At 41.1% G+C, this 15,113-nt stretch overlaps 1 protein-coding gene across 11 annotated transcripts in view; it reads left to right on the top strand.

The window, feature by feature from the left end:
* Nucleotides 1–4,090: 4,090 nt before the first annotated feature.
* The window catches only part of ZDHHC14 (zDHHC palmitoyltransferase 14), a 94,435-nt gene continuing 83,412 nt past the window's right edge, over nt 4,091–15,113 (top strand). For 3 of the 11 annotated variants that reach the window (XM_086868437.1, XM_086868459.1, XM_086868481.1), the window contains exons 1-2: nt 4,648–4,802; nt 5,782–6,306. In XM_086868437.1, the coding sequence (XP_086724563.1) occupies nt 6,056–6,306 (251 nt within the window). In that variant the 5' untranslated portion in view covers nt 4,648–4,802; nt 5,782–6,055. Of the gene's footprint in view, nt 4,162–4,647; nt 4,803–4,941; nt 6,307–15,113 lie in introns of those variants that run through there. The other 8 variants (XM_023923423.2, XM_023923425.2, XM_023923427.2 and 5 more) reach the window with 5 other exon arrangements.

Consider the following 15,113-nt stretch of genomic DNA (forward strand, 5'->3'; position numbering starts at 1 on the left):
AAGACACTGTCAGTGTCTTGCATGGCAATGGTATTATTGCTAATTTGTTTGAATTTGTTTAATTTGTTTTTCAAAATTAATTGTGAAAGGTGTCTAAAATGTGTCTAGAAAACATGTCCACAGCAGTGTCAACTTACTTTCCTTCTATAAGAATAGCAGGACTTTCAGTTCAATCTTTGACAGTTCAAGTATTTTAGATATTTGTTTATATAATCCCCTTTTTTGATTGGAAGCAAAAAGCAGTTTGGCAGCGTTGGATATATGATATACAGAGACCTTATGACCAAAGTGCTGCCGTTTGCTAGTTTGTGTTTATTTAACCACTTAAATACTTTTCCTGATACTGCTTCCAACATATGCAAGCAGATTCTGCTATGAAGCATGGTAACAGATATTCTATACATGTAAGGTGACGTGTCATCAGAGCAAATTAGCTTCCCTGTTGTTTCAAGACTTGCCCTTGTGAAACTTCCACACTGTAGACAGGGTAAGAGACAGGAATTTTCAGCAGCAACAGCTTTTCATTAGCATTTGCCAAGATAGTCTGTCTTGGTTTCTTTTAAGCTGGGTAACATTACTATATCATATTCATCTTTTGCATGAGATCAACCTGAATCACAACTAAGAAATCAGAAGAGTACATACATAACACATGAATGCAACACAAAGTTTTATGAAAGAATATTTCTCCTACCTACTGTAAGATTTCAACTATTTAAGTGCCTCAAACCAATTTTCACTAATGTGAATAAACAATAAATACTTTGAGGAATAATGTTGAATCGTGTGATGTATTACTATGTTTAATACTTTTTTTAAAGGAGTTTTTAAATAGTCTTGAAAAAAAAACTTCAAAGAGGTATTCATATAAAAGATATAATTAATACTTTGAATACCAATGCAATACTAGTACTGATTAGGGACTAAAATAGCCTATCATGAAAAGTACAATGTGTAGGCCTGGATAATCCTCGTAGAATCAAAATAGATTCACTATTGAAAATAAAAGTGGTTTTGTTCTCTGAGTTTGACTTTTAGAATTATTTTTCCCAGCACTCCTCAAATTCCTTTATGTATTTCTCTCAAGTTAATATGCTTGAGGTTCACTTCTCAATTACATTTTAAAACTCAAGGAAAGACTGTAGCATGAGACAGCAGCTTGAATGAGGTGCTGGTATTGTTTACAAGTGTTTAACTTCTGAAGAGTGTTTCTGAAATTAGCCTGACTGCTACCTGTGAAGATAAGCCAACAATAACATTTTTGCATGTACCATTTGCTCTATTTGTGAATGTCTAAAATATTCCATAATCTCAGGAGAGAACAGTGGCATTTGACATGATACAGTCATTAATATTGTCAAAGCACTGAAGATAGAGCTCCAGCAATATGCTAATAGAAACCTGATGAAGACTAAGAATGCTTGTCAGTGAACCAAAAAAAATTGTCAGCAGCCTTCTGAATACATAGGTGTTGTATTCATTAAGAAAGAAAGAAAAGTTATTAACTGTTTATAAAGACCATTTCAAAGAATAAAAAATGCTGTGATATCTAAGTTATGAAATTGCAGGCAAACTGTTGACATCAGGCACTACAAGAGGAGGAGGAGATGGGAAGGAATAATGTAGCAGTGTGGAAAAAGGATGCCAATGCATTTTCATGAGCGATGATACTAGAAATTATTTTTATATCTTGCTGCCAAAGGACTACTTCTTTACACCTTATAGAGGGAGACACCCCCCCATATTTTTGCCATATGTCATTAACATTGCCAAAATTATTTCTGTGTATCAATAAAACAGATTGTAGAATCACAAGGAGAATGTGTCTACCAGGCTACCCTGTGTAATTTGGTTACCAAAGTAATTAATTTCCTCCAAGGAAAGGGAAGTTATCCAGTGCTCGTCAGTCTGTTCCACGGTCCCTTTGTTATTAGGCACTGTTTATGGATAAAGAATTAGCTTATTGTATTAAAGGGATAAATATTCCATTTCAAAATTCAAAATGAAATTATGAAAACAGAAAACACATTGCCTGAGAACTCAGCTGCATCCTTACGTGTTTTTGCTGTCTCTCCAAGGACAACATTCAGCCATGAGAGAGGCAGACAATTATAATCAACTTTTTTTCTCAACTTTTTACAGAAGTTTGCTCAGTTTGCTTTTGGCTTTTCTGAACTGTATTGATTCCTACCACATTTCCCTATTTCCAAACTAGTCCATTCTCTATAGCTTATACAGCTCTGCTAGTAAATTGCAAAACTGTAAAAGATGAATCAAAATGAATCTTTGTTAGCACTGGTTTATGCCTGCTTGCCCATTGCAGATCATAAAATTATAGAATCATCTAATTTGGAAAAGTCCTTTAAGATCATTGATTTCAACTGTAAACCTGGCACTGCCAAATCCACCATGTCCCAAAGCACCACATCTACAGTCTTTTAAATACCTCCAGGTGTGGTGATTCTATCATGTCCCTGGGTAGCCTGTTCCAATGCTTCCAGTGTAGAAATTTTTTTCTAATATCCAATCTAAACCTTCCCTGGCACAACTTGAGGCTATTTCCTTTTGTCCTGTTGCTTGTTAGTTAGAAGAGACCAACCCTACCTGGCTACAGGTAGTTAAAGAGCAGTGAACTCTCCCAAAGCCCCCTTTTCTCCAAGCTAAACGATCCCTGCTCCTTCAGTTGCTCATCAGAAGCTGCTCCAGACCCGTCAACAGCTTCAGAGCTCTTCTTTTGATACATATGGAGAATGTACTAGGCAGAAACAAGAGCAAGCAGCTTTGAGAGTGGCTCTGCCTCAATTGTGGGAAGCCTCCCTGGCGTTTCTGCAGGCACCCCTGCCACCAATGCCCATGTGAGAAGGGCTTGGTACAGGATGGCATTTATAGGAAAGCTTTCCCTTCTTGGCTCATACCTTTCTGGGATGTGATGTCAAGACACAGTGAGGGTCTGTATGAACATGTCGACGTTGGTAGACAAACCTTGTACTTCCAGCAATGTGCCCATGTGGAAAAGAAGGCCAATGGCCATCCTGGCCTACATCAGGAATAGTGTGTCCAGCTGGAGCAGGGAGGTTATTCTTCCCCTGTACTTGGCACTGGTGAGGCAGCACACTGAGTGCTGCGTCCAGTTCTGGGCCCTCAGTTTAGGAAGGAGGCAGATTCAGGAACTTGTCTGGAGAAAGGCAACCAAGCTGGTAAAGCGTCTGGGACACAAGTCCTAGGAGAAGTGGCTGAGGGAGCTAGAGTTGTTTTGCCTGGAAAACAGGAGGCTCAGGGGAGACCTTATCAGTCTCTACTACAACCTGAAGGGAGATTCTAGCCAGATGCAGGTCGGTCTCTTCTCTCAGGCCACCAGCAATAGGACAGAAAGACACAGTCTTAAGCTGCCTCAAAGGAAGTTTAGGTTGGACATTCGGAAATTCTTCAGAGAAAGGGTGATTGAACACTGGAACAAACTGACCATGGAACTGGAGTCATCATCCTTTGAAGTGTTTTTAAGGTAAGGATGTGTCACTTAGTGCCATAGTCTAACTGGCAAGATGGACTTGCCACTTCATAGGTTGGACAAAGGTTGGACACGATGATCTCAAAGGTCTTTTCCAAACTAGCTGACTCTGTGATTCCAGCAGCATAATGGAGCATGTGGATGCCGCCGGTGGGGCAGTGAAGCACTGGCATGCAGCAGAAGCAGGGACAGTCGAGCGCTGGCCCAGCACGGCTGCGGTCGAGCACTTTGGGCAGCTGGGACAGGAACACTCCGACTTATGCCGCGTGACCCGACCGCGGGGGGTCGTGCGGCTCCCGACGGGACGGATCAGGGCTTCTAGCGCTGGCCTTCCGGCCTGACTGAAAGAGAAACCCGGACGCAGTCCTCCGCCGCACAGGAGGGCACGTAAGGCTGCCCGGGGAGAAGCGGGACCGTGCATGGGGATACGGATGCGGGGCAGGACCGGCGCAGGCCGGGCAGAGTCTCCGCCCGCCGAGAGCCGGCGGGGCGGGGCGGGGCGAGGCAGCTCAGCGCAGCCCGGCCCGGCCCGGCCCCGCCCCGTCAGAACGGCTCGAAAGGCATGCTGGGGCTTGTAGGCCCGGGCGACTCCGTCCCGCCTCCGGCTGCAAAACTACGACGGAGCGAAACTACAACTCCCGGCGGGCGGAGAGGTGTGTCTCCAGCGCCGTGTCCGAGCCCGCACGGGGCGGGGGCCGGTCCCGCTAGGTCGGGCCGCGCGGGCGGGGCTTCTCCGTGCCCATCGTTCGCTCGCCCTCGGCCCGGTAGCGGGGCAGGACGCGGCTGGCGCTCGGGGCTGGCAGCGCACACCGCTCGCGGCTCAGCGGAGTGTGGGTCGGGGGCGGCTCGGCTGAACGGGAGGTGGCGGCGGGGGGAGCGGGGCTCCAGCGCGGACAGCCGCTGCCCGGCTCGCTGCCCTGCGGTTCCAGCCCGGCCGGCGGGCGGCTGCCTGCGGGGAGGTGGCGATGGAGAAGAGTTAGTGCAGTCACCGCGCTCCCGTGGTCGGGGAGAGGGCAGGGCCGGGCCACCTGGTGCATGGAACCCGCTGCCCTGTCGCCGAGAATCGGCTGAGTGACCGACCGGTCGAGGGCGGCGGAGGGTGCGCGCCTGTGTGGTGCCGTCCCCCGGCGGCTCCTCCCGCGGGCGGGCGGGCGGGCGGCCGGCGCTGCGGTGGTTACCGCCTCCCCCTGAAAATGAAGAGGTGGTGGCAGCTGCTGCTTCGGGGTCTGGCTGCCGGGGGGAAACCTGGATAGAGGCTCGTAAAGAAGGGTGAAGAGAAAGTCGCCGCTCTCTGGTTCGCGAAGGGGGAAGCCGGGCGTTTTTCTCACCTTGCTGCGGGGCCAGAGCAGAGCGAAGCCAGGGACGCCGGCGGGGAGCCGCTCCTGCGCGCCGGGGGAGGGGGCGGGATGCGGGGGGGGGCCCGGCACCGCCGCGGGCCGTGGGCGAGAGCCTGCGGCGGGGCGGGGTGCGAGCGGCCGCGGCGGCGCTGAGCCGGGCGGCGAGGATGGTGCGGGGAGGGAGAAGTCCTGGCAGAGATCTAGCGGCGGCGGAGCCTCCCTGTCCCCTGCCTCCCAACCTCCCTCCCGCGGGGCCGAGGCGCTGGGGAGCATGAGGCGGCGGCGGGGACCTGTTGTGTAGGGGGAGGCGCGGGCAGGGAGGATGAGGAGGACCTGCTCCCGAGGCGCTGGTGTCTGTCGGCGACCGGCCGTGCCCCGGGCTGCCACGGGCTCGGGAGAATCCCTTGCTGTGGAGTGGTGACAGGGGAGCCCTGCGCCCCTAGGTCTGCGCGGAGCGGCGGCCGCTTCCCGCTGGACTGCGGCTTCAGGAAGAGGAGAGCTTCAAGTGTTCTTCGGAAGCTGGAGTTGCTGGTTCCTTACTTGCCTGGTTTTTTTTTCTTTTTTTCTTTTTTTCTTTTTTTTTTTTTTTTTCATTTTCTTTTTTCTTTTTCCTCCCCTCCCCCCTTAATGATTTGTTTCGCGTGTCTCTCTCGAGGGAACGTCTTAGGAATGGTCATTTTTAGCAGTGGAATCTGCTGCGCAAAGAAGGATTATAACAAATCTCTATGAATGATAGACTCGATTGCTAAACCTTGCCTTGACCAACCTTCTGACCCTCGGAGAAAACTCTCAGGGTGTGCGTGGGAAGGAAAAAGCTTTCCCACTTGAAAATAAACTTGATAAAAAAAGACTTGATTTTTTTTTTTTTTGAGAGCCTAACTGATTTATAATTACTTTTTTTTTTTTTTTTTTCTTTTTGTCCTGTTTTGTGATAAGTTGTTTTTAAAAGGATTGTCCTACGTGGTTGTTTTGTAACTGGTGGAGGAAGGAAGGATCCGTCTCAAGCGTTTCTGATATGACAGCTTTGGTTTCTGAAGAGTTAAGTGGTGTTTGCATGATACACCTATTGCTAGTCTGGTAGCAGAGTTTTATTTGCTTTTTTTTATTAACTGGGGCTGGTGGAGAGGGCTCTCTTGGCCAGAAGAATATTTGCACATATATATTTGTATATATTTTTGGTGGGGTTCTCCCCACATTTTACTCTTTCTTGATGACTCCTGGAGGTGGTAGTGGGCCCATGAAAGACTGTGAATACAGTCAGATCAGTACACACAGCTCTTCGTCTCCCATGGAGTCTCCCCATAAGAAAAAGAAATCAGTTCCCAAGAGAAAATGGGAGGTTTTTCCTGGAAGAAACAAATTCTTCTGCAATGGGAGGATCATGATGGCTCGACAGACTGGAGTCTTCTACCTGACTCTTGTTCTCATCTTGGTCACCAGTGGACTCTTCTTTGCATTTGAGTAAGTAACTTTAAAGTCTTCATATATTCCTTCTCCTCTAGTTATTTATTTTCTGGCTGAAAGCAAAGTTAACATTTTTATTTAGGAGAGAATGCTGTCTGAATTCCACTAATATTGATTTATGTAATTGAAAATATGATCTGATAAGATGCTGAGGGGTGCACAATACAGTTTGTGTTATCATGCTCTGTGGAAAACTAATGAGAATTAAGATTGAAGTTGCTTTTATACCACAGGTTTCCAGTCTTGCTGGTGTTGAAAGAGGAGCGTAAAACAGCAGGTTTGGGATGACCAGGAAATGATGAAGCTCCTCATTTGTCACTTACTCTGAGAATCAAAGCTGGCAAAAACACTGACCCTTTGTCACAGAACTGAATGCAAAAAAAGTGATATTTTTCATTAGTTTATGAATCAGGCATGTTTGGTTTTTTCTCTTGACATGATTTTAATGGCTTGTAGATGAGAATTTGAAGTGAGGAGGAAAAAAAAATGCTGTACAATTCTGCACGTACCTAGCTTTCCACCACTAGGTAACAGCATTACTTTCTCTTTGTGATAACTTGTGAGTTTAGTCTTAGTTTAAGCTACTTTGGCTTTGGAGGTTTGGACTGTATTTTTTTTTAAGTAAGCTTCTGGCATCCTTCTAGGGCCTTTTTCTCTGTAGCTCTGGAGTCCTTTTCATCTGTATGAAGTGAACACACAGTGACAGCAAATCAAATGTTCTGATTTTTGCTCTTATGTTGTATTAGTTAAATTAACTACACATGGCAGTAAAGAATTAGAAACTTAATGTGGGCAATATAGTGTAACTTTTATTTAGGAACCAAGTACAAAGAAGTTTACGCTGCTAAAACACTTCCTATAAGAACAGCTGAGTTTTCTTAAAGGGTTAGTGCTCCTTTACCTGCTTTAAATTATTGTAGTTTAACTTGAAAAATATCTTCAAAATACTTTTTTTTTTTTTTCCTGCAATACGAGCTATTATTTATAGTTAAACTTCAGTGCTGCCTCCAGAAATTGTTTTGCTAAACAGCACAGTTGAAAAACAGGTCATTCATTACTTGGTGTCTTCAGGCAAGGAGATAGGGGCATTAAAAAACCCTAAATTGTACTTGTTAAATGCAGATCATCTTAACAATAGTGGTAGCAGTAAAGAAGGTAAAAATGCTCAGCAGGTAACTAGTGGCTAAATGTATATGTGAGCTCAGTAGATAAATTGTCATTAGTGGGCTCCAGGTTACTTTAGAGGGGCTTATTAAATGTAAATCTTCTGCAGACATTATGAAGCTGCTTGAGTATCATTTGAGTAGTTGAAATAACACAGGCGATGATAGTATCCACACTGCAAGTGTGTTTACTTTCCTGGTTTTAAACGGGTATTAAAGGTGTAACCTGATAGTATTGCATTAGGACTGGGTGCTACTCTATTCTGTTTGCCATGATTTAGCCTTTGGAAAGTGTTTCTATGTGGGCTGACACATCTGTCTGTGTGTAGTCTCATCACCTTCAGCACAGCCTCTGAAGCCTGCTGGACTTTCTGCAGATACCAGAACGTAAATGTAGGATTGAAAGTATAATGTTTTATAATCAGGATTGTAAAACTGATTTATTAAGCCACCATTTGCAATTTATTTATATGTTTTAACACTTTGATCTTTAAGAGAGAAATTTCCTTTACAGCTGCATGATTCAGAGCTGCTAAAGCAAGATGAGCTGCTAGCTGTTCATCACCTTCTGATTTCATCACTGCTGTGAGCTACATGCTCTACCAGTGTTGAATTCTGCAACTTCCATCATGTCTTTGAGATTATTTGCAGTGTAACCATATGTGATTGACAAGATTTTTAGTCAAGGATTTTCATATATAGTTGATGCTTATTCTTACTGTCAGTCTTGAAGCAGAGAGGAATCTTGGGCTTTATATAATAGAACTGTATAAATTCTCTGTGTGTACTGGTCTTGAGTCATTCTTGTATCACTTGCATTCTCCTAAGGAAAATCAAAGAAGAGGGTGGCAATGGTATCTCATTTTTATAATCATAAGGTAGATTTTGGTCTTTAGAAAACACTTGCATTGAAAAGTTATTACTCATGCTCTGAAGGCTAATTAAAACCCAAATCTAAAAACTATGAGAATGGTGTTCAGTACATCTGTGATGGTTAAACTGCAGAGGATTGTTAATGTTAGAACAAAGGGGAGTCTCTTACTGGAAAGTGTTACTTTCAAGCAGTTTCTACTTGTGTCTGTTCCTAGTAGTGTGAAGTTACTATTTAATGATGAGTGATAACATGCTGAGCGTTGTCACTGCCCTTATTGGGTGATTTGATTATGGCATACCTCATTAACCAGTCATTTACTGAATATGACAGAAATGCTTTTCAATCCTTCATGTACCTGTGGAGCAAAGTGTTTTTTAAATGAATGTGTGCCGTGTGTATCTGAAACATAAGGTCAAACTGCCACTGAAGAGGAGGGTACCCTGTATGTTCTTGGAAATGTTTGTTCTTTTTTGCTACAGTGGAAATAAATTGTTTTGTTCCCTTTGGGTTTGGAAACTTGAAAATGGGTACTCAGGGTTCAAATCATTCCCCAGTTAAAGGCTGGGAAAGGAAAGAAGTAGGAAAGGTTACTTTGACAACTAATTCCTTGGAAAGCATCATGCTAACATAAACAGTTGTCCTTTATACTGTGGCTTTGTTTGTTCCTTCAGTGTGATTTCCCTCCCTTCTATTTTATTCTTGACATCCATACATCCAGAGCTGTATCTCTTGCTTTGGAATACTCTCCAGGGGAGAAATACATTTCTCAGAGTCAACAAATCCTATGTCTCCAAAAGCAAACGTATGTCACGCATCTTGACCTGTATAGCTTTTGACATTGAGTCATGCCTCTGTAATCTTTGTTTCTTTATATTTATGCTTCTGTGCTTTATTCCTGCCTACTTTCTCCAGCTCCTGCTTTCAGCTGGTTTTATTCCTTTCTCTCTGTTGACTTTTATGTCTCATATACTGGAAGTGCATCACCACTTTTTCCTTTTATCATTTCACTGTTCTTTTTCATTTTCAAAGAGATAAGCCAGAATTTTCTTAAAAGAAAAACAACAAACCATGAGTTTTCAAGTAGGTAAAATATTTATAACTACTGCTTCCCTCCCTTTCCAAAGGAAGAGAATGCAAATAACAAGCAGTTTTATTTCTGTAACTTGTTTATTAAATGTAACATGAATGATTGCAAGCACTTTTGGGTCCTAAGAGGGATGCTGTGCTGGGTTGTTCTTAAAAACTATTGCTCAAGACGAGACACCACAAATTACTGAATTTGTCTTTGAAGTTTGGGTATATTACTTTACCTTGAAACTTTTTTTCTAACCCAAACCTTGAGTTATTTAGCTGTTTTTAATGTTTTCATGTAAATTTGGCCTCATGTTGCTCTTTGGTTTTTCCCTTTGCATTGCACCTGTACACAGACATATATTTTTCCAAACTTTTTAGCACTCATTTATCAAGGTAGCTGCATTTAAAGCTTAGAAAACAAATTCCTCTCCACAGGGCAAAGATAGCATCTGTGACTGAAGGGCAGATCTGTTGCTGTGTGCAGCCAGTTCAACCATTGTATTTACATGTATGTGAAGTCCTTTATTTGTGCAATAGAGGCAGAACTAACATACTTATTACTTACTGCACTTAGCTAGGTATACCTATTTAAAAGAAATAAGAGCCCTTTATGCTCATGGTCATTTGGAGTCCTGTTTCTATAGATTACAGGAAAGCAAGATGGAGGCTGAATAACATATTTAACACAGTAGGATTTGTGAAACAAACATATTGTTGTTACAATACATTGTTGTTATACATATATGTAATACAACATATTGTTGTTACATGGATGCACAAGATCACAATTTCCAGAGTGGTGGCTGATGACCTCAGCTATGTTGCTACTGTGAGTTGCCTCTGAGTGCTCCCTTTCCTCTTGGGCCTCACTGGGCAGGTAGCAGGAGGGAACATGTCTGCACCTGAGCTGCTTCAGCTCAGGCTAGCAAATTAAACTTCCTATAAAATGTGGGTTTAAGTGAAGCTGCCGACTGAACTGAATTGACTCGGACACAGTCATGTTTTCTTCTGTCAACTTATTTGCAGGGTGAGTGGCTCTGGAAGAAGGTTGAAGCAGATGGTAGGATGCTGCAAGGGCTGAAGCAGTGCAGCTTTTTTTCTCTGTAAATGTGAATCAGAGCCCTATCACTTCTGATACCATTTGACACTTGCACTGATTCAGCAAGCTGGAGGGTTTTTTAGTTTGTTTGTTTTGAGTTAACTAACACTTGATTTTTAATTTTTTTTTTTTTTTATTTTTTATGAGCATTTGTGTAATTGCATTTTCTTGCAAAGGATGGTTGCTGGAAAATTATTTAAACTGAGTCTGTTTATGTGCATACGTGTGTACAAACCATTGATTTCTATGTTCTCGCAGTTGCTGGCAACCTGCTCCATGCCTCCCACTTTGAAAACCAGTGTGACTGGAGGACATTCATGAGTCACACTTTCTGATGCTGTGTGCGGATTGTTCAATATTGAACATCTATGGTGAAATGGTGCAACTTGCTGCTCACCGACACAAACCTCTGTGTGTAAACACTGATGTCAGTAAGCTGAGCATTTTCACTGTGGTATCAACAGCCCTTCTCATGTTATGGCAAGTGTTTTCTGCTCTTGCAAGAAGTGGTCTCTCAGCATGAGGCTGTATGCCAAGTAGGTAGAATGTTCATCTAATAACCTCCTTTATCTTTGTTCTGCTCTTAAGACAAGTTACTTGTGTCTCTTGATGACCATGTCCTTAAACTATGAGTTCCTTAGAAGGAAGTGGTACCAATCTGACTTCAATCCAACTGTTAAGGGCTGCTCTAAACTTATGGGGCATTTCCTGTTGAGGATGTCAAAATGGATTTTAAAGCAAAGATCATAGTACACAAACTATTATTCAAAGAGAGAACTGCATCTTTTTCTATGTGGAAGGCGGTCACTGTCTAATTGTGTATGGTGACATAGGTTAGTGCAGTGTTGAGTAGGTGTTTTTTCTCCCAGTTTTCTTTGTTGTTTTGTTGGTTTTTTTTAAAAACCTGTCATTGAAATTAAACCAGAGGAACATTTCTGTTCCTTATTTTGTCATACTATGCATCTCTGATAACTTAGTGAAAAAGACATGGAATTTCAGTAAGTCTAATCTTTAGGGTTTACACTTTGTATTGAGCAAATGATACCATGAATTTCTGAGGGACCATATGCATTCCAAGCAGAATATTTATTCTTTGTACTTAACTGCCCTGAAAATATTACTGTCAGGATCAAATATCTCTCATGTACTAACTATATCTAATACTTTTTTCTTGACGAGGGACTTCCTTCATTGCAAAAGAGTTTGCTTAATCTCCTAAGTTCTCAGTGATCTGAGCAAGTGTGAATGCTGAAGTTTCTCCCTGGCCAAAAGAGTGTAGTTTCATACAACTGTATCTCAAAAGTAGCATGTCACTGAACAGGTATGTCAGTATAAACTTGTAAACCTGCTTTGAATGAATTATATAAATTGAAAATATATATAATAATTGAATATATATGTAATTGAATTATATAAATTGAAATCCTTCTGCCCAGAAATTAACTAATGGCATTTGATATTAAGTCATGCACTTCTGTTTTTCAAGGCTAGGTCATGGAAATGGACAATGATTAAATGCTTCATTTTTCAGAATAAAATTCTGTGAGGATAACAAAAGGAAGGATAACCTCTCATGTTTTTACAAGCCATGTCTTTACTTCTCCTGAAACGGCAAAAACTTTAAATGGTTTTGTAATGCTAAATTACTTTCCAAAACAGCTGTTAAACAGCTTTTTTTTTTTTCTTTCTTTATGAGGGTATTTGGTTTATTGGTTCTTGGTGGTTTTGTTTTGTTTTGTTTTGTTTGTGTCTGGGTTTGGTTTTATTTGCATTCAGCTTAGTTGATGGCCTTTATCTGCTGTTTCATGGAAAAGTTTTGAACACTTTTTTTTTTCCCCTTCTACTTATATTTCCGTTTTTTCTTTGTGGAGGTGCAGGGAAATGAAAATAGGGACTACAGTGGTCTAATGGAATGTTAGCTTCTGGGTTGCTGGCTTCTCAGAGACTATATCATTTGGGGACCTTAAGGAAATCACTGTGTAGTTTTGGATCATCGATACACATGCATCTGCAGAGTGAAAAGTGAACATGAGCAGTCAGCTTTGCCTGATGCTACCCAAACCCTTGGGAAATTCCTGCACTGTTGGCTAGTGGTTGATTTCTAGGCTTACCATAAGTGTTGCAGATAGGTGTAAATCCTTACCTGGAATATTTTATATTCATTCCAAAGAAGGGGCAAAAATTTTAATAGTAATTTTAATAATTTAGTATTTGTAATAGTTTAGTTATTCCTGTATATATATGTATGTATGTGTGTGTATATATATATGCATGTATGTATTTACAAATGCTGATGCCTAATACTTCTCTACATCTTGAATCTCCAGAATATAAGTTTTGACTTGTAATCTTGTGACAGTTGTTTGATAAAATCTATCTTAATTTATCACTCAAAAATTTGAGGTTTCTATTGTTAATATCTGCATATTATGCCTGTTTTATTTTGTCCTTCCCTGAGTAGGTGCTGCTGTCCCTTTTTCTGAATAAATGTGTGTTAAAGGCATAAAGTGTATCTTTTGGAGACTAGTGTGGTCATGTTAAATAGCTTTTTACACTATTGAAATATCTATCTGTTCTTTTTGAAAGACTGATATTGTTATGTGGCTGTCTGGAAGTCTTGTCATATCAACTCTGCAGAGATTTCCATTTGTGTTTTAAAGGAAAGATGGTCTTTTCAGGTGTATTTTCAAGTTAGTTTCTTAGGAATCATATGTTAAGGTTTGTGTAAAGTATTATTTTCATTCAGGTTGAAAATTGGACTAATTATGCAAAAAATACCTTTTTTGCTACATGATTTAATTTCTGTCATAGCTGTCATATTGCATTATTATTTTTTAAATGGCCTTTCGTACAAAACAAAGTATCCCTGGTGGATCTGGATGACCAAGAAGTTGCCTTTTGGATATGGGTGGGGGAGGGGTGGAAAAATACTGTACTAAAAAATATCTGGGTTTTAACACCTAAGTTTTACTTTTTAAGTAATTAAAAACCCCAGCAAAATAAAGTTTCTAATGGAAATGGTCTCTCTGTTCTAGTGGAGCACTGAACTGTTGACTGTAGCACTCAAACACAAACTAATGAGAAAGTGAAAATTGCTGCAGAAGAGGAGAAATCTAGGAATATTTTTAACTTTATAAGCTGTGTGCTTGTTTCAAAATGGCCCAGTCAAAAAACCCTAAAGCACTAGCTTAAAATACTGGAACATTTTGAAAAATTGCTTAAAATTTTTAACAGCTTCACCTAGAAAATTTTTCTTACCCTGATAGGTGATTCTTGCAAGTGAGGCTGTAGTAACTGATGATCACTTCAGGTCTAGGTTGCCAGTAAAGGTTTGCACATAGCGGTGCAGTTCATCTTTCATGTGACAAAGCTGATGGAGAAAGGAGGAAAATCCCCTGAAGTCAGCTGGAACTACCAAAAATTTATTAAACTTCATATAATTACAGCCCATTTGTTTTTCAGAGCTGAATACAAAACTGTAAAGTGGATAAATTTTTTACAAATCAAAGAAGAAAATAAATTGAGAAATCAAGACGAAGCCTATATGTAATAGCCCCAAATAAAATTCTGTTTATATTTCTCACCTTGCAGAAGTACTAAATGATAGTAACATGAAACATACTTACGGAAGGATGCTGAAGTTGTTTTGAAGTTTCAGTTTTGGGAAACACATGCCCTGTCCCTTACTCTGTTAGTATTTGAGCTCCTGCTTATAGTGCAGTGAATACGCAAAGGGGGCTTTGCATTTGCAAAGCCTGACCATGGGCTTTTTTCAGTGTGCATTAGTGGAGCTCTTACCCAAATGGATCCTAGAACTTCAGCTACGAAGTTGGCAGGGTGGTGTAGTGCCATATGATTATATATGATTCTGCAATTCTGTATATGATCACTTCCATTTCATCAGTGTCCATAGGTTTTATTCACATTATTGTGGGATGGTGCCTAATGAGGTCTTACATAATGAGCTTGGCTAATGAGATCACAGCTGGTTTTGTTGTATGTTTTTCCACCCCTGCTGTCCCCTGAAGTTGCTTACTGCAATAAATGCTGGCAGTGTGCATTTGTTGTGGTAAATATAGAGTCAGTTACGCTGCTTCTATACATTTTAGTCTTATTAAAAATAATTATGAAACAAACCAAATAGAATACTGAAAACCAAATTGAAAACAGAGAACCTGAACTCAGAAGCTGATGTACATGAAGTCTGAAGTTTGTGAATTTCATGTTATAGTTTAAATGCAAAATACCATTTTTACACTGTCTGCTTTGAATGAATCTATGAAATTAGTTTGAAGGCTTTAGTACACATTTCTTATACATATGATCAATATATATATCAGCTCTTAAGAGCAAGAAACATATATTAGAATTTGTTAGTATTTTAACATAAATATTTGGCATAGTACTACAAATTATGAATGTAGATTAAAAACAAGGTCAAGAATTGGAAGCTTCCTCTTCCCCCCACCTTGCAAATAGAGAACCAATACAAAATTTCCCTGATTTTGATAAATTTTGTATTCCCTCTTTTTTGAACTGTGTATCACTGTCTGTATATCAGGAGCTTGCAGTCCTGGTCTTGCATGTTCATTAC

The sequence above is a fragment of the Cyanistes caeruleus genome, chromosome 2 (genome assembly GCF_971803275.1).
Source record: "Cyanistes caeruleus chromosome 2, bCyaCae1.hap1.1, whole genome shotgun sequence".
In the NCBI taxonomy this organism is placed as follows: Eukaryota; Metazoa; Chordata; class Aves; order Passeriformes; family Paridae; genus Cyanistes; species Cyanistes caeruleus.